At 55.1% G+C, this 21,143-nt stretch overlaps 1 protein-coding gene across 5 annotated transcripts in view; it reads right to left on the reverse strand.

Annotated features, from left to right (window-relative positions):
• LOC116958119 (mitogen-activated protein kinase 1-like) overlaps positions 1 to 21,143 on the reverse strand; it is a 60,931-nt gene that overhangs the window by 25,415 nt on the left and 14,373 nt on the right. For all 5 annotated transcript variants that reach the window (XM_076064480.1, XM_076064479.1, XM_076064478.1 and 2 more), the window contains exons 4-5: positions 4,248 to 4,437; positions 1,599 to 1,715 (exon numbers count right to left, since the gene is read on the reverse strand). In XM_076064480.1, coding sequence (XP_075920595.1) covers positions 1,599 to 1,715; positions 4,248 to 4,437 — 307 coding nt within the window. The remainder of the gene's footprint in view (positions 1 to 1,598; positions 1,716 to 4,247; positions 4,438 to 21,143) is intronic.

The following is a 21,143-nucleotide window of genomic DNA, read 5'->3' on the forward strand; positions in this document are numbered from 1 at the left end:
TGTGTGTGTCTCTGTGTGTGTGTCTGTGTGTGTCTCTGTGTGTGTCTGTGTGTGTCTCTATGTGTGTCTCTGTGTGTGTCTGTGTGTCTGTGTGTGTCTGTGTGTCTCTGTGTGTGTGTCTCTGTGTGTGTGTCTCTGTGTGTCTCTGTGTGTGTCTGTGTGTGTCTCTGTGCGTCTCTGTGTGTGTGTGTGTCTCTGTCTGTGTGTGTGTGTCTGTGTGTGTCTGTGTGTGTCTCTGTGTGTGTGTCTGTGTGTCTCTGTGTGTCTCTGTGTGTGTCTGTGTGTGTGTCTGTGTGTGTGTCTCTGTGTGTCTCTGTGTGTGTCTCTGTGTGTCTCTGTGTGTGTCTGTGTGTGTGTCTGTGTGTGTGTCTCTGTGTGTCTCTGTGTGTGTCTCTGTGTGTCTCTGTGTGTGTCTGTGTGTCTCTGTCTGTGTGTGTCTGTGTGTGTCTCTGTGTGTCTCTGTGTGTGTCTCTGTGTGTGTGAGTACCTTAGAGTTGAGCATCACTTCAGGGGCACGGTACCAGCGTGTCGCTACGTACTCCGTCAGGAATCCTGTCTGTGTCTGTGTGTGTCTCTGTGTGTCTCTGTGTGTGTCTCTGTGTGTGTCTCTGTGTGTGTCTCTGTGTGTGTCTGTGTCTCTGTCTCTGTGTGTGTCTGTGTGTGTCTCTGTGTGTCTCTGTGTGTGTCTCTGTCTGTGTGTGTCTCTGTGTGTGTGTCTCTGTGTGTGTCTGTGTGTGTCTCTGTGTGTCTCTGTGTGTGTCTCTGTCTGTGTGTGTCTCTGTGTGTCTCTGTGTGTACCTTAGAGTTGAGCATCACTTCAGGGGCACGGTACCAGCGAGTCGCTACGTACTCCGTCAGGAACCCCGTCTGTGTCTCTGTGTGTGTGTCTGTGTGTCTGTGTGTGTCTGTGTGTGTGTCTGTGTATGTCTCTGTGTGTGTCTGTGTGTGTGTCTCTGTGTGTGTCTGTGTGTGTCTCTGTGTGTGTCTCTGTGTGTGTCTCTGTGTGTGTGTCTCTGTGTGTATGTGTGTGTCTCTGTGTGTGTGTCTCTGTACCTTAGAGTTGAGCATCACTTCAGGGGCACGGTACCAGCGAGTCGCTACGTACTCCGTCAGGAACCCCGTCTGTGTCTCTGTGTGTGTGTCTGTGTGTCTGTGTTGTGTCTGTGTGTGTGTCTGTGTATGTCTCTGTGTGTGTCTGTGTGTGTGTCTCTGTGTGTGTCTGTGTGTGTCTCTGTGTGTGTCTCTGTGTGTGTCTCTGTGTCTGTGTGTCTCTGTGTGTGTCTGTGTGTCTCTGTGTGTCTCTGTGTGTGTGTCTGTGTGTCTCTCTGTGTGTCTCTGTACCTTAGAGTTGAGCATCACTTCAGGGGCACGGTACCAGCGAGTCGCTACGTACTCCGTCAGGAATCCCGTCTGTGTCTGTGTGTGTGTCTGTGTGTGTCTCTGTGTGTGTGTCTCTGTGTGTCTGTGTGTGTCTCTGTGTGTGTGTGTGTGTCTGTGTGTGTCTGTGTGTGTCTGTGTGTCTCTGTGTCTGTGTGTGTCTGTGTGTCTCTGTGTGTCTCTGTGTGTGTGTCTGTGTGTCTCTCTGTGTGTCTCTGTACCTTAGAGTTGAGCATCACTTCAGGGGCACGGTACCAGCGAGTCGCTACGTACTCCGTCAGGAATCCCGTGTGGTCGTGCTCTGGATCCGCCACCCTCGCCAGCCCAAAGTCGCAGATCTGGAGACACGGGGGGACAACACCGAGACACGGGGGGGAGACACGGCGGGGACACACGGGGGGACACACGGAGACACGGAGACGGCGGGGACAGACGGAGACACGGAGACACGGGGGGACACACACAGACACGGGGGGACACACGGGGGGACACACGGAGACACGGAGACGGCGGGGACAGACGGAGACACGGAGACACGGGGGGACACACACAGACACGGGGGGGGGGGGACACGGAGACACGGGGGGACACACCGAGACACGGCAGGGAGACACAGAGACACGGCGGGGAGACACGGAGACAGGGGGGGACAGACGGAGACACGCGGAGAGGAGGGGGTGAGGGGGGTGAGGGGGGGGGGCGTCACGTGACGATACCGGTAAGTGACGGACGACTCTTACGTGTGTCTCCGTGAGTGTCTCCCCGTGAGTGTCTCCCCGTGAGTGTCTCACCGTGAGTGTCTCCCCGTGTCTCCCCGTGTCTCCCCGTGTCTCCCCGTGTGTGTCTCCCCGTGTCTCCCCGTGTCTCCCCGTGTCTCCCTGTGAGTGTCTCACCGTGTCTCCCCGTGTCTCCCCGTGTCTCACCGTGAGTGTCTCCCCGTGTCTCACCGTGTCTCCCTGTGAGTGTCTCACCGTGTCTCCCCGTGTCTCCCCGTGTCTCACCGTGAGTGTCTCCCCGTGTCTCACCGTGTCTCACCGTGAGTGTCTCCCCGTGTCTCACCGTGTCTCCCCGTGTCTCCCCGTGTCTCCCCGTGTCTCCCCGTGTCTACCTTGAGGTCACAGGTTGTGTTGACTAGCAGGTTGGAGGGCTTGAGGTCCCGGTGAAGGACGTTGGCCGAGTGGACGTACTTGAGTGTCTCCCCGTGAGTGTCTCACCGTGAGTGTCTCCCCGTGTCTCACCGTGTCTCACCGTGTCTCCCCGTGTCTCCCCGTGTCTCCCGGTGAGTGTCTCCCCGTGTCTCACTGTGTTTCCCCGTGTGTCTCCCCGTGTCTCCCCGTGTCTCCCCGTGAGTGTCTCCCCGTGTCTCTCCCCGTGTCTCCCCGTGTCTCCCCGTGTCTCACCGTGTCTCACCGTGTCTCCCCGTGTCTCCCCGTGTCTCCCGGTGAGTGTCTCCCCGTGTCTCACTGTGTTTCCCCGTGTGTCTCCCCGTGTCTCCCCGTGTCTCCCCGTGAGTGTCTCACCGTGTCCCCCCGTGTCTCCCCGTGTCTCCCCGTGTCTCCCCGTGTCTCCGCGTGTCTACCTTGAGGTCACAGGTAGTGTTGACTAGCAGGTTGGAGGGCTTGAGGTCCCGGTGAAGGACGTTGGCCGAGTGGACGTACTTGAGTGTCTCCCCGTGAGTGTCTCCCCGTGTCTCTCCCCGTGTCTCCCCGTGTCTCCCCGTGTCTCCCCGTGTCTCCCCGTGTCTACCTTGAGGTCACAGGTAGTGTTGACCAGCAGGTTGGAGGGCTTGAGGTCCCGGTGAAGGACGTTGGCCGAGTGGACATACTTGAGTGTCTCACCGTGTCTCACCGTGTCTCCCCGTGTCTCCCCGTGTCTCCCCGTGTCTACCTTGAGGTCACAGGTTGTGTTGACTAGCAGGTTGGAGGGCTTGAGGTCCCGGTGAAGGACGTTGGCCGAGTGGACGTACTTGAGTGTCTCCCCGTGAGTGTCTCACCGTGTCTCCCCGTGTCTCCCCGTGTCTCCCCGTGTCTCCCCGTGTCTCACTGTGTCTCCCCGTGTCTCCCCGTGTCTCCCCGTGTCTCCCCGTGTCTCCCCGTGAGTGTCTCCCCGTGTCCCCCCGTGTCACCCCGTGTCCCCGTGAGTGTCTCCCCGTGTGTACCTTGAGGTCACAGGTAGTGTTGACTAGCAGGTTGGAGGGCTTGAGGTCCCGGTGAAGGACGTTGGCCGAGTGGACGTACTTGAGTGTCTCACCGTGTCTCACCGTGAGTGTCTCACCGTGTCTCCCCGTGTCTCCCCGTGTCTCCCCGTGTCTCCCCGTGAGTGTCTCCCCGTGTCCCCCCGTGTCACCCCGTGTCCCCGTGAGTGTCTCCCCGTGTGTACCTTGAGGTCACAGGTAGTGTTGACTAGCAGGTTGGAGGGCTTGAGGTCCCGGTGAAGGACGTTGGCCGAGTGGACGTACTTGAGTGTCTCCCCGTGTCTCCCCGTGTCTCCCCGTGAGTGTCTCCCCGTGTCTCTGTGTCTACCTTGAGGTCACAGGTAGTGTTGACTAGCAGGTTGGAGGGCTTGAGGTCCCGGTGAAGGACGTTGGCCGAGTGGACGTACTTGAGTGTCTCCCCGTGAGTGTCTCCCCGTGTCTCACCGTGTCTCCCCGTGTCTCCCCGTGTCTCCCCGTGTCTCTCCCCGTGTCTCCCCGTGTCTCTCCCCGTGTCTCCCCGTGTGTACCTTGAGGTCACAGGTAGTGTTGACCAGCAGGTTGGAGGGCTTGAGGTCCCGGTGAAGGACGTTGGCCGAGTGGACGTACTTGAGTGTCTCACAGTGAGTGTCTCCCCGTGTCTCTCCCCGTGTGTCTCCCCGTGTCTCCCCGTGTGTACCTTGAGGTCACAGGTAGTGTTGACCAGCAGGTTGGAGGGCTTGAGGTCCCGGTGAAGGACGTTGGCCGAGTGGACGTACTTGAGTCCCCGCAGCAGCTGGTACAGGAAGTAGCAGGCATGCTCCGCGCTCAGGCGCTGCGAGCGAAGCAACTTGTAGAGGTCCGTCTCCATCAGGTCCTGCACCATGTAGCTGCAGCGGCGGCGTGAGGTGGTGGTCACGTGGTGGTGGTGGTCACGTGGTGGAGGTGGTCACGGAGTCAAGGTCGTGGTGGTGGTAAGGTGGTGGTGGTGGTGGTGGTGGTAAGGTGGTGGTGGTAAGGTGGTGGTGGTGGTATGGTGGTGGTGGTGGTAAGGTGGTGGTAAGGTGGTGGTGGTAAGGTGGTGGTGGTGGTGGTGGTGGTAAGGTGGTGGTGGTGGTGGTGGTAAGGTGGTGGTGGTAAGGTGGTGGTAAGGTGGTGGTGGTGGCGGTAAGGTGGTGGTAGTGGTGGTAGTGGTGGTAAGGTGGTGGTGGTGGTAAGGTGGTGGTGGTAAGGTGGTGGTGGTGGTGGTAAGGTGGTGGTGGTAAGGTGGTGGTGGTGGCGGTAAGGTGGTGGTAGTGGTGGTGATGGTGGTCACGGAGTTAAGGTGGTGGTGGTGGTAAAGGTGGTGGTGGTGATGGAGTTAAGGTGGTGGTGGTAAGGTGCTGGTGGTAAAGGTGGTGGTGGTGATGGAGTTAAGGTGGTGGTGGTAAAGGTGGTGGTGGTTCACGAGCCTCCTCCACGGAGGCCGATCTTGACACCGCTGGTACCAATTCCATCGCTAGACCAGCCCACTCACCCTTGCGTTAGACCCACCATAAACGTCGAAATCACCTCCGCTTGCAGGAGCCCCCTCGCTACATTTCCTCCTGCCTCAGCAGTCCGCCTGCTCGATTGTTTCACCTGCAGACGGTGGCTCGTGTTGCTATCGAAAGGTCGTGGTCCCTTGGTTATTTTTCTACCTACGTGTGAATTCTTGCAGCCACGAACGCTTAAGATCAAGATCGGTACCGGTCATCGGCAAGTCCACTCAGCTCCAAATCCTCCTGTACCACGTCGCTCCATCGCTTCTCTAGCCCGAGTCACTCACTCACCCACTCACTCACCTACCCACGAAATCACTCACTCACTCACCCACTCATTCATTCACCCACTCATTCATTCACCCACCCACTCATTCATTCACCCACCCACTCATTCATTCACTCACCCACCCACTCACTTACCCACTCACTCACCCACTCACCCACTCACTCACCCACCTATTCATTCACCCACTCACCCACCCACTCATTCACTCAATCACTCACCCACTCACTCACTCACTAACCCACTCACTCACCCACTCACCCACTCACTCACTCACTAACCCACTCACTCACCCACTCACTAACCCACTCACCCTCTCACTCACCCACTCACCCACTCACTCACCCACTCATTCACCCACTCACCCACCCACTCATTCACTCACCCACTCACCCACTCACTAACCCACACACCCACTCACCCATCAACCCACTCCCTCACCCACCCACTCATTCATTCACTCACCCACTCACTCACTCACCCACTCATCAGCTCCATATCTCCTCTAGCCCATGACACTCACCTTAATATGGCAACAAAACTGAAACCTTTTTACGATGATTCATGTCTGCATTAACCACAATACCTGCAGTCAAAATGCAAACAAAAAACATACTTTGATAATATGATGATGCATTGTCCTTGAAACTGATTGGTCCACACCAAGGGACGGCTTTCTTTTGAGCCTCGACCCAATTGGTGCTCGACCAGATGACGCCAGAAGGCGTCACACAGCTCAAAGACAATGCCACTAATCAAAGTAATGAGGGCTCTGGGTGAACAGGGAATGGCTCAGACTCCCGGCCACGTAGTTTTACCCGGGCCTGCTCACCATCATGAAGGTCCTTAATGATCGTGAGCAGAGGGTCAGGGACTCAGAAAGCATGAAGAATAACCCAGAGCCCAGGCCTACTGAAACCGCATTGGGGCTCCGCAAGCCTCTCCTCAGCGTGCCTGGCAAGGCGATGTTGAATAATCCTTGCAAGGACCTTTCCTGCACACTGAGGAGTGAGATGCCCCTGTAGTTGTTACAGTCTGTGCGGTCCCCCTTCTTAAAGAGGGGGACCACCAGGGCATCCTTCCAATCCTGCGGGACCCGTCCAGTGGTCCAGACTGTTGTTATGATGTCATGTAGGGCAGTCTGTGCACAAATTCCACCCTCCCTCAGCATTTCGCTTGGAAGATCATCTCTGCCCGGTGCATTTCCTGGTCTCAGACTCCGGATCGCCTTCAGTACTTCCTCAACAGATGGCACCTCAGCCAGCCACTCATAGGGGGTGACTTCTTCCAATATTTGAGACACCGCAGCCTCAGCAGGGTCAACCCAATTTGTCCCACGATGTTTTCCAGGCCGAGGGATTTCCCCTCCCCCAGAACCTCACATAAATGCTCAGCAAATCTGCAAACCTGTTCCTGGGGGTCAGAGATTGGATCACCATTCTTTCCCCTAATGATGGAAATAGGTGTGGCGCTGCAGGTTACTTTTTTCATGGAGTTAAATAGAGATTTGTGATCGCGGGCCATTGAGGCAGGCTCCATCTCCTCAGCAACCCGCGACCACCACCCATCCTTGCAGCGCCTCACGGCTCTCCGAACCGCCGAGCGAAGGCTGCGGTAAGCCTCCTCATTCTCTGACGTGGGATTCTGTGAGCCGATGACAGTGGGCCTGTCGCTTTTTCTCAACCATCCTGAACACCTCCTCTGTCAGCCAGGGTCTCTGGGGAGGTCTGGACCGCATACCCAAAGCAGCCATTGCAGCTGCATGAGTCACAGTCCTAAACCTCGCCCATTTACCCTCGACATCAGGAGGAGTCGGGGACGATGCCAATCCCAGCCGCAAGCGATGATGAAATTCTCGCTTGCAACTTTCATCAGATAACTGAGACCAGGCCTCAATGGGTTTGAATGGGGTCCTGGGTGTACACCCACCACCGGAGTGGAAGAATGGCAGGCGCATCTTACAGATGACTAGTCGATGGTCAGAGGGCAGATCAGCTCCACGGTAGGTCCTGATGTCAAGGACATGGGCTCGCATTCGCTGGTCCATCACTATGTAGTCCAGCAGATGTTCTTGCTTGGACCCGGCATGCATCCATGATGTTGTGTGGATGCGCCGATGCCGGAACAGCGTGTTGGTAATTACAAGCCCATGGGCTGCACAAAAATCTAGCAGCCTCCTACCGTTGTTATTGAGCTGATCTGGCCCATGCCCTCCAATCACTCCAGACCAGACACGTACACACACACACACCCCTGTAAACATACATACAGACACACCTGTACCCAAACACACACCTGTACACACACACACCTGTACAAACACACTCACCTGTACACACACTCACCTGTACACACACACACACTCACCTGTACACACACACACACACTCACCTGTACACACACACCTGTACACACACCTGTACACACTCACCTGTACACACACACACACTCACCTGTACACACACACACTCACCTGTACACACACACCTGTACACACACCTGTACACACACACTCGTACACACACTCTCACCTGTACACACACACCTGTACACACACCTGTACAAACACACACCTGTACACACACTCTCACCTGTACACACACACACCTGTACACACACCTGTACACACACTCTCACGTGTACACACACACACCTGTACACACACACCTGTACACACACTCACCTGTACACACACACATACCTGTACACACACACCTGTACACACACCTGTACACACACTCACCTGTACACACACTCTCACCTGTACACACACTCTCACCTGTACACACACACCTGTACACACACCTGTACACACACTCACCTGTACACACACACACTCTCACCTGTACACACACACACCTGTACACACACACTCACCTGTACACACACACATACCTGTACACACACCTGTACACACACTCTCACCTGTATACACACCTGTACACTCACCTGTACACACACACACCTGTACACACACACCTGTACACACACACACCTGTACACACACACACACACCTGTACACACACTCTCACCTGTACACACACCTGTACACACACACACACCTGTACACACACACCTGTACACACACACACCTGTACACACACTCTCACCTGTACACACACAACAACAACAACAACAACCGCCATTCGCCACTAAGTGGCGGTGACGTCACCACGACGCTTGTGCCAGGCTATGTGCACCCTGAGGCCACGTGAAGTGTCGAACGCCCGCTGGCAGGAGGTCACGGGGCAGACCCAGGTGCCACGGGTCGACTGACTGAGATGACTGGCTGATGCACCACCTGTGCCCCCTACTGTGCCAACCTGCTGTGCTTTAGCCACCCGGCGCTCCGCTCGCTGTTGTGAGCGTCGCTCCTCCGCCCTCCGTTGTTGTTGGAGGGCGACTGCCTCCAACTGCCCAGTAGCATCCTTCACGAGCCTCCTCCACAGAGGCCGATCTTGACACCGCTGGTACCAGTCATCGGCAAGTCCACTCAGCTCCACGTCCTCCTGTACCACATCACTCCATCTCTTCTCTAGCCCGTGCCGCGCCCGCTTAGCCCCCTCAATCCGGCCAAACAAAAGCTGTTTCGGCATGCGGTGGCTGGGCATGCGGGCTACATGACCCAGCCATCGCAGCCTTGCCTGCCGGAGGAGCTCACCGATGGGACCCTGCCCAGATCTTTCAAGGATTTGTGAGCTCCTCACACAATCCAGTCTGGTTAAACCCAGGATGGATCGTAGGCAGGTCAGCCTAAATGTTTCTAACCGGCGAAGATGTTCCATTAGGGGGGTCCACGTTTCGCAAGCGTAGAGAAGGGAGGGAATGACCGTGGCCGAGAAGACCTGAAGCTTAGTGCGGAGCGACAGACCAGGTAGCTTCCACACAGCGTTACGCAACCGATGAAAAGATATTGCCGCTCGACTGATTCGGAGTGAGACCTCTGCTGTTAAACTGGAGCCAGTCATAAGCACACTGCCCAGGTATGGGAAACTCTCCACTCTCTCCACAACTGCCCCATCACCGATTGGGAGTTGTGGGGGTGGAGTGTCCGATGGTACAAAATACCCAGGCAGGTGCAGGTACACACACACACACCTGTACACACACACACCTGTACACACACACCTGTACACCCACACCTGTACACACACTCACCTGTACACACACACATACCTGTACACACACACCTGTACACACACCTGTACACACACTCACCTGTACACACACTCTCACCTGTACACACACTCTCACCTGTACACACACACCTGTACACACACCTGTACACACACTCACCTGTACACACACACACTCTCACCTGTACACACACACACCTGTACACACACACTCACCTGTACACACACACATACCTGTACACACACCTGGACACACACACACACACCTGTACACACACTCTCACCTGTACACACACACACACACCTGTACAGACACACACCTGTACACACACTCTCACCTGTATACACACCTGTACACTCACCTGTACACACACACACCTGTACACACACACCTGTACACACACACACCTGTACACACACACACACCTGTACACACACTCTCACCTGTACACACACCTGTACACACACACACACCTGTACACACACACACCTGTACACACACTCTCACCTGTACACACACACACCTGTACACACACACCTGTACACACACACCTGTACACACACACACCTGTACACACACTCTCACCTGTACACACACACACCTGTACACACACACACCTGTACACACACACCTGTACACACACTCACCTGTACACACACACCTGTACACACACACCTGTACACACACAAATACCTGTACAGACACACACCTGTACACACTCACCTGTACACACACACCTGTACACACACACCTGTACACACACTCTCACCTGTACACACACTCTCACCTGTACACACACACACCTGTACACACACTCTCACCTGTACACACACACACCTGTACACACACACCTGTACACACACACACCTGTACACACACACCTGTACACACACTCTCACCTGTACACACACATCTGTACACACACTCTCACCTGTACACACACACACACCTGCACACACACACACACCTGTACACACACTCTCACCTGTACACACACACACACCTGTACACACACACTCTCACCTGTACACACACACCTGTACACACACACTCTCACCTGTACACACACTCTCACCTGTACACACACTCTCACCTGTACACACACACACACACCTGTACACACACACACACCTGTACACACACACACATACCTGTACACACACTCTCACCTGTACAGATAATTTCTCTCTCCACACAGGAATGTGAACCCAAGGGGTGATGGGGCCCCATGGGGATATTCACCCCCCCCCCCCTCATAATGTACACTACAGACAAAGGATCCCAGCAACGCCCAGGTAGCCTCTAACGGGCTGTAGGGGGCAAGTGCTGTTGGGGAACTCTGCAAGCGATTTGCTTATCACGCGGAGGGATAGCGGATCAGGCGAGCGGCTTATCAGAGACGCACAGAGACCCACAGAGACCCGCACGCATAGAGACCCACAGAGACCCACACTCATAGAGACCCACAGAGACCCACACTCATAGAGACCCACAGAGACTCACACTCCCAGAGACCCACAGAGACCCACACTCATAGAGACCCACAGAGACCCACACTCATAGAGACCCACAGAGACCCACACTCACAGAGACCCACAGAGACCCACACTCACAGAGACCCACAGAGACCCACACTCCCAGAGACCCACAGAGACCCACACTCATAGAGACCCACAGAGACCCACACAAACAGAGACCCACAGAGACCCACACTAACAGAGACCCACAGAGACACACACTCACAGAGACCCACAGTCACAGAGACCCACAGAGACCCACACTCATAGAGACCCACAGAGACCCACACTCATAGAGACCCACACTCATAGAGACCCACACAGAGACCCACAGAGACCCACACTCATAGAGACCCACAGAGACCCACACTCACAGAGACCCACAGAGACACACACTCACAGAGACCCACACTAACAGAGACCCACAGACACCCATACTCACAGAGACCCACAGAGACCCACACTCACAGAGACCCACAGTCACAGAGACCCACAGAGACCCACACTCATAGAGACCCACAGAGACCCACACTCATAGAGACCCACACTCATAGAGACCCACACAGAGACCCACAGAGACCCACACTCATAGAGACCCACAGAGACCCACACTCACAGAGACCCACAGAGACCCACACTCATAGAGACCCACAGAGACCCACACTCATAGAGACCCACAGAGACCCGCACGCATAGAGACCCACAGAGACCCACAGAGACCCACACTCATAGAGACCCACAGATACACACACTCACAGAGACCCACAGAGACCCACACTCAAAGAGACCCACAGAGACCCACACTCATAGAGACACACAGAGACCCACACTCATAGAGACCCACAGAGACCCACACTCACAGAGACCCACAGAGACCCACACTAACAGAGACCCACAGAGACCCACACTCACAGAGACCCACACTCTAAGAGACACACAGAGACCCACACTCACAGAGACCCACAGAGACCCACACTCATAGAGACCTACACTCATAGAGACACACAGAGACCCACACTCACAGAGACCCACAGAGACCCACACTCACAGAGACCCACACTCACAGAGACCCACAGAGACCCACACTCACAGAGACCCACAGAGACCCACACTCACAGAGACCCACAGAGACCCACACTCATAGAGACACACAGAGACCCACACTCATAGAGACCCACAGAGACTCACACTAACAGAGACCCACAGAGACCCACACTCACAGAGACCCACACTCTAAGAGACCCACACTCACAGAGACCCACAGAGACCCACACTAACAGAGACCCACACTAACAGAGACCCACACTCACAGAGACCCACACTCACAGAGACCCACAGAGACCCACACTCACAGAGACCCACAGAGACCCACACTAACAGAGACCCACAGAGACCCACACTAACAGAGACCCACAATAACAGAGACCCACCGTCAGGGTCCGGGGTCTAACCCACGCCTCTTGTAGACCAGGCGAGGTAGTCAACATCTCCTAGCCACTGTGGGTGTCAGGGTCTAACCCACAACCTCCTGTAGACCAGGCGAGGTAGTCAACATCTCCTAGCCACTGTGGTGATGATGAGAGAGGTCACGGAACAGACCCAGCAGGTGCCATGGGTTGACTGCTGTGCCAGGCTAGGTGCAGGAGGAGGTCACGTGACAGACCCTGCAGGTGCCATGGGTCGACTGACTGAGATGACTGAGATGACTGGCTGATGCACCACCTGTGCCAACTTGCTGTGCTTTAGCCACCCGGCACTCCGCTCGTTGTTGTGAGCGTCGCTCCTCCGCCCTACGTTGTTGTTGGAGGGCGACTGCCTCCAACTGCCCAGTAGCCTCAAGGTGCACCTGGCCTGGCACTCACCCACCCACGCACTCACCCACCCACTCACTCACCCACCCACCCACTCACCCACCCGCCCACTTACCCACCCACTCATCCACCCACTCACCCACCCACTCACTCACCCACTCACCCACTCAACGACCCACCCACCCACTCATGTGGTGGCTGGGCATGCGGGCGACATGACCCAGCCAACGATGCCTCGCCTGCCAAAGGAGCTCACTGATGGGAATGTCACCCACTCACTCACCCACTCAACAACTCACTCACCCACTCACTTAGCCACTCACCCACTCACTCACCCACTCACTCACCCACTCACCCACCCACCCACCCACCCACTCACTCACCCACCCACTCAACCACTCACCTACTCACTCACCCACTCACTCACCCACTCACTCAACCACTCACCCACTCACTCACCCACCCCCTCACTCACTCACCCACCCATTCAACCACTCACCCACTCACTCACTCACCCACCCACCCACTCACTCACCCACCCACTCACCCACTCACTCACTCACCCACTCACTCACCTACCCACCCACCCACTCACTCACCCACCCACCCACCCACTCACTCACTCACCCACCCACCTACTCACTCACCCACTCACCCACTCACTCACCCACTCACTCTCCCACCCACCCACTCACTGACCCACGCACTCAACCACTCACCCACTCAACCACTCACTCACCCACCCACTCACCCACCCACACACTCACCCACCCACCCACTCACCCACTCACTCACTCACCCACCCACTCACTCACCTACTCACTCACCCACTCACTCACCCACTCACTCACTCACTCACCCACTCACTCACCCACTCACCCACCCACTCACCCACTCACTCACCTACTCACTCACCCACCCACCCACTCACCCACCCACCCACTCACTCACCCACCCACTCACACACCCACTCACACACTCACTCACTCACCCACGCACCCACCCACCCACCCACTCACCCACTCACCCACCCACTTACTCACCCACCCACTCACCCACTCAGCCACCCACCCACTCAGCCACCCACCCACTCAGCCACCCACCCACTCACCCACCCACCTACTCACCCACCCACTCACCCACCCACTCACCCACTCACCCACCCACTTACTCACCCACCCACTCACCCACTCAGCCACCCACCCACTCAGCCACCCACCCACTCACCCACCCACCCACTCACCCACTCACCCACCTACCCACTCACCCACCCACTCACCCACTCAGCCACCCACTCACCCACCCACTCACTCACCCACCCACCCACTCACCCACCCACTCACCCACTCACCCACTCACCCACCCACTCACTCACTCACTCACCCACTCGCTCACCCACCCACTCACTCACCCACTCACCCACCCACTCACCCACTCACTCACCCACTCACTCACTCACTCACCCACCCACTCACTCACTCACCCACTCACCCACCCACCCTCCCACCCACTCACCCACCCACCCACCCACTCACTCACCCACCCACTCACCCACTCACTCACCCACCCACCCACTCACCCACCCACCCACTCACCCACCCACCCACTCACGCGATGGGAATGTGTCTCCCCAGATCTTTCAGGGATCCATGAGATCTGATTCCACATATCCCACACGCACTGTACATGCGCCCACAAAGACAAAGGTGTCCCGTGTAGCCTTTAGGGGCAAGTGCTATTGGTGAGTAGCGACTATGTACACACAGCACACACCACACACACCTATACACACAGCACACACCACACACACCTATACACACACGACACACACACACCTGTACACACACACCTATACACCGCGCCCACACACACCCACACCTATACACACACACACACCTGTACATGCACTCACCTGTAGACACCACTCACTCACCTGTAGACACCACTCACTCACTCACGCACACACACACTCACTCACACACACTCACTCACACACTCACTCACTCACGCACACACACACTCACACACACACTCACTCACACACACTCACTCACTCACACACTCACTCACACACTCACTCATTCACACACTCACTCACACACTCACACACACTCACACACTCACTCATCCCCTCACGCACTCACTCACACACACACACTCACTCATTCCCTCACACACTCTCTCACACACTCACACACTGACACACACACACTCACACACTCACTCACACACTCACACACTCACTCATTCCCTCACACACTCACTCACACACTCACACACACACTCACACACTCACCCATTCCCTCACACACTCACTCACACACTCACTCACATACTCACTCACACACTCACTCACTCAAACACTCACACACACTCACACACACTCACACACGTACACACCACACACACACTCACTCACACACTCACTCACACACACCTGTACACACGCACACACACACTCACTTACACACTCACTCACACACTCACACACTCACTCACACACTCACAAACTCACACACACACACACACTCTCTCACTCACTCTCTCACACACTCACACACTCACTCACACACACTGACTCACACACTCACTCACTCATACACTCACACACTGACTCACACACTCACTCACACACCCACTCACTCACTCACACACACTCACTTACACACACTCACACACACACACTCACACACACACACACTAACTCACACACACACTCACACACTCACTCACACACACTAACTCACACACTCACTCACTCATACACTCACACACTGACTCACACACTCACTCACACACTCACTCACACACACTCACTCACACTCTCACTCACACACTCACTCACACTCTCACTCACACACTGACTCACACACTCACTCACACACTCACTCACTCATACACTCACACACTGACTCACACACTCACTCACACACTCACACACACACACTCACTTACACACACTCACACACTCACACACACTCACTCACACTCTCACACACACACTCACACACTCACAAACTCACACAATCACTCACTCACACACTCTCACACACACACTCGGACACCTGTACACACGCACACCTGTACACACCTGCACACCAGTACACCTACACACACCACACCTGTACACACCTGTACACATCTGCACACCTGCACACACCACACACACCTGTACACACCACACAACTGTACACACCTGCACACACCTGTACACACACACCTGTACACACCTGCACACACCTGTACACACACCTGTACACACCTGCACACACCTGTACACACACCTGTACACACCTGCACACACCACACACACACCTGTACACACCTGCACACACCACACACACCTGTACACACCTGTACACACCACACCTGTACACACCACACCTGTACACACACACCTGTACACACACCTGTACACACGCACACCTGCACACACCACACACACACACCTGCACACTCTACACACCTGCACACACCTGTACACACACACACCTGTACACACCTGCACACCTACACACACCACACACACATACCTGTACACACACACCTGTACACACGCACACCTGCACACACCTGTACACACCTACACACACCACACACCTGCACACCACACACTCACCTGTACACACCTGTACACACCTGTACACACCTGCACACACCTCTACACGCACACTCACCTGTACACACCTGGACACACCACACACACACACCTGTACACACCTGTACACACCTGCACACACCTACACACACCACACACACACAACTGTACACACGCACACGTGCACACACCTGTACACACGCACACCTGCACACACCTGTACACACCTGCACAAGCCTGTACACACACACTCACCTGTACACACATGTACACACCTACTCCCACCACACACACCTGCGCACACCACACACACACCTGTACACACCTGTACACACCACACACACCACGTACACACCTGTACACACCACACACACACCTGTACACACATGCACATGCACACACCTGTACACACCTGTACACACCAGTACACACACTCACCTGTACACACCTGTACACACCACACACACCTGTACACACACCTGTACACACCTGTACACACCTGCACACACCACACACACACCACACACCTGTACACACCTGTACACACCACACACACCTGTACACACATGCACACACCTGTACACACCTGCCCACACACCTGTACACACCACACACACCTGTACACACATGCACACACCTGTACACACCACACACACACCTGCACACACACACACCTGTACACACACCACACACACCTGTACACACTACACCTGTACACACCTGTACACATCTACACACACCACACACACCTGCACACTGCACACACCTGTACACACCTGTACACACCTGCACACACCACACACCTGTACACACCTGTACACACCACACACACACACCTTTACACACCTGTACACACCTGTACACACCACACACATACCTGTACACACATGCACACACATGCACACACCTGTACACACCTGTACACACCACACACACCTGTACACACATGCACACACCTGTACACACCTGTACACACCTGCACACACCTGCACACACACACCTGTACACACCTGCACACACCACACACACACCTGTACACACCACACACACACACCTGCACACACACACACATGCACACACTTGTACACACCTGTACACACCTGTACACACCTGCACACACCACACACCTGCACACAGTACACACACACCTGTACACACCTGTACACACCTGTACACACCTACACACACCACACACACACACCTGCACACTGCACACACCTGTACACACCTGTACACACCTGTACACACCACACACACCTGCACACAGTACACACCTGTACACACCTGCACACACCACACACCTGCACACAGTACACACACACCTGTACACACCTGTACACACCTGTACACACCACACACACACCTGTACACACCTGTACACACACACTCACCTGTACACACCTGTACACACACCTGTACACACCACACACACCTGTACAAACCTGCACACACCTGTACACACCACACACACACACACCTGTACATACCTGTACACACCTGCCCACACCACACACACACTCCTGCACACAGTACACACCTGTACACACCACACACACACACCTGTACACACACCTGTACACACCTGTACACACCACACACACACACCTGTACACACCTGTACACACACCTGTACACACCTGCACACACACACCTGTACACACATGCACACACCTGTACACACCACGTACACACCTGTACACACATGCACACACACACACCTGTACACACACCTGTACACACCTGTACACACACTCACCTGTACACACATGCACACACACACACACACCTGTACACACCTGTACACACCTGTACACACATGCACACACCTGTACACACCTGTACACACCTGTACACACCTGCACACACACACCTGTACACACCTGTACACACCTGTACACACACCTGTACACACCTGTACACACCACACACACACACCTGTACACACCTGTACACACCTGTACACACCACACCTGTACACACCTGTACACACCTGCACACACCACACACCTGTACACACCTGTACACACCTGCACACACCTGCACACACACCTGTACACACCTGTACACACCTGTACACACACACTCACCTGTACACACCTGTACACACCTGTACACACACTCACCTGTACACACATGCACACACCTGTACACACCTGTACACACCTGTACACACCACACACACACCTGTACACACACCTGTACACACCTGTACACACCTGTACACACACACACCTGTACATACCTGTACACACCTGTACACACTCTCTCACTCTCTCCCTTCTCCACGTGTAACCTGCACGGCCACATTCCTCTGTACTCACGAGTCAGGCCCCCACACGACTCTCTCCACGCAACCTCGCCACCCACCAATCCACCCACCAATCTACCCACCCACCAATCCACCCACCAATCTACCTACCCACCAATCCAAACACCCACCCATGCGCCCACCCATCCACCCAACCACCAATCCACCCACCAATCCAAACACCTACCCACCATTCCACCCACCCATCCACCCACCAATCCAAACACCCACCCATCCACTCAACCACCAATCCGCCCACCAATACAAACACCCACCCACCAATCCACCCACCAATCTACCTACCCACCAATACAAACACCCACCCACCAATCCACCCACCAATCTACCTACCCACCAATCTACCTACCCACCAATCCAAACACCCACCCATTCGCCCACCCATCCACCCAACCACCAATCCACCCACCAATCCAAACACCTACCCACCATTCCACCCACCCATCCACCCACCAATCCAAACACCCACCCATCCACTCAACCACCAATCCGCCCACCAATACAAACATCCACCCACCAATCCACCCACCAATCCACCTACCCACCAATCCAAACACCCACCCATTCACCCACCCATCCACCCAACCACCAATCCACCCACCAATCCAAACACCTACCCACCAATCCACCCACCCATCCACCCACCAATCCAAACACCCACCCATCCACTCAAACACCAATCCACCCACCAATACAAACACCCACCCACCAATCCACCTACCCACCAATACAAACACCCACCCATTCACCCACCCATCCACCCAACCACCAATCCACCCACCAATCCAAACACCTACCCACCAATCCACCCACCCATCCACCCACCAATCCAAACACCCACCCATCCACTCAAACACCAATCCACCCACCAATACAAACACCCACCCACCAATCCACCCACCAATCCACCTACCCACCAATCCAAACACCCACCCATTCACCCACCCATCCACCCAACCACCAATCCACCCACCAATCCAAACACCTACCCACCAATCCACCCACCAATCCAAACACCCACCCATCCACTCAACCACCAATCCACCCACCAATACAAACACCCACCCACCAATCCACCTACCCACCAATACAAACACCCACCCATTCACCCACCCATCCACCCAACCACCAATCCATCCACCAATCCAAACACCTACCCACCAATCCACCCACCCATCCACCCACAAATCCAAACACCCACCCATCCACCCAACCACCAATCCAAACACCTACCCACCAATCCACCCACCCACCAATCCAAACACCCACCCATCCACTCAAACACCAATCCACCCACCAATCCAAACACTCACCCACCAATCCACCCACCAATCCACCCACCAATCCACCCACCAATCCAAACACCAATGCACCCCCAGCAAGTTTGTGTGGGCGAGGCTAAGAGACAGACTGAGAGTGTTGACAGCTGTGTGTGTCTGTGTGTGTGTCTGTGTGTGTGTCTGTGTGTGTGTCTGTGTGTGTGTCTGTGTGTGTGTGTCTGTGTGTGTGTCTGTGTGTGTGTGTGTGTCTGTGTGTGTGTGTCTGTGTGTCTGTGTGTGTGTCTGTGTGTGTCTGTGTGTGTGTCTGTGTCTCTGTGTGTGTCTGTGTGTGTGTGTCTGTGTGTGTGTCTGTGTGTGTGTGTCTGTGTGTGTGTGTCTGTGTGTGTTGAATGTTGACATTTGTCCCATCATCGTTACCGTTCGTTACCGTTAAATAAACCTGCGTGTGTGTGTGTCTGTGTGTGTGTGTGAAACTGGAGCGTGCCACTAAGAGGTGGGGCCTTACCATCAGCCCCACCAAAACTAAGCACCTGCCTGGGTATTTTGTACCATCAGACACTCCACCCCCACAACTCCCAATTGGTGATAGGGCAGATGTGGAGAGAGTGGAGAGTTTCTCATACCTGGGCAGTGTGCTTATGACCGGCTCCAGTTTAACAGCAGAGGTCTCACTCCGAATCAGTCGAGCGGCAATATCTTTTCATCGGTTGCGTAACGCTGTGTGGAAGCTACCTGGTCTGTCGCTCCGTACTAAGCTTCAGTTCTTCTCGGCCACGGTCATTCCCTCCCTTCTCTACGCTTGCGAAACGTGGACTCCCCTAATGGAACATCTTCGCCGGTTAGAAACATTTAGGCTGGCCTGCCTACGATCCATCCTGGGTTTAACCAGACTGGATTGTATGAGGAGCTCACAAATCCTTGAAAGATCTGGGCAGGGTCCCATCGGTGAGCTCCTCCGGCAGGCAAGGCTGCGATGGCTGGGTCATGTAGCCCGCATGCCCAGCCACCGCATGCCTAAACAGCTTTTGTTCGGCCGGATAGAGGGGGCTAAACGGGCGCGGCATGGGCTAGAGAGGAGATGGAGTGATGTGGTACAGGAGGACGTGGAGCTGAGTGGACT

Source organism: Petromyzon marinus, unplaced genomic scaffold (assembly GCF_048934315.1).
Source record: "Petromyzon marinus isolate PM22_M1 ecotype Great Lakes invasive population unplaced genomic scaffold, UKy_Petmar_22M1.pri1.0 PM_Scaffold_48, whole genome shotgun sequence".
NCBI classification, from domain to species: domain Eukaryota; kingdom Metazoa; phylum Chordata; class Hyperoartia; order Petromyzontiformes; family Petromyzontidae; genus Petromyzon; species Petromyzon marinus.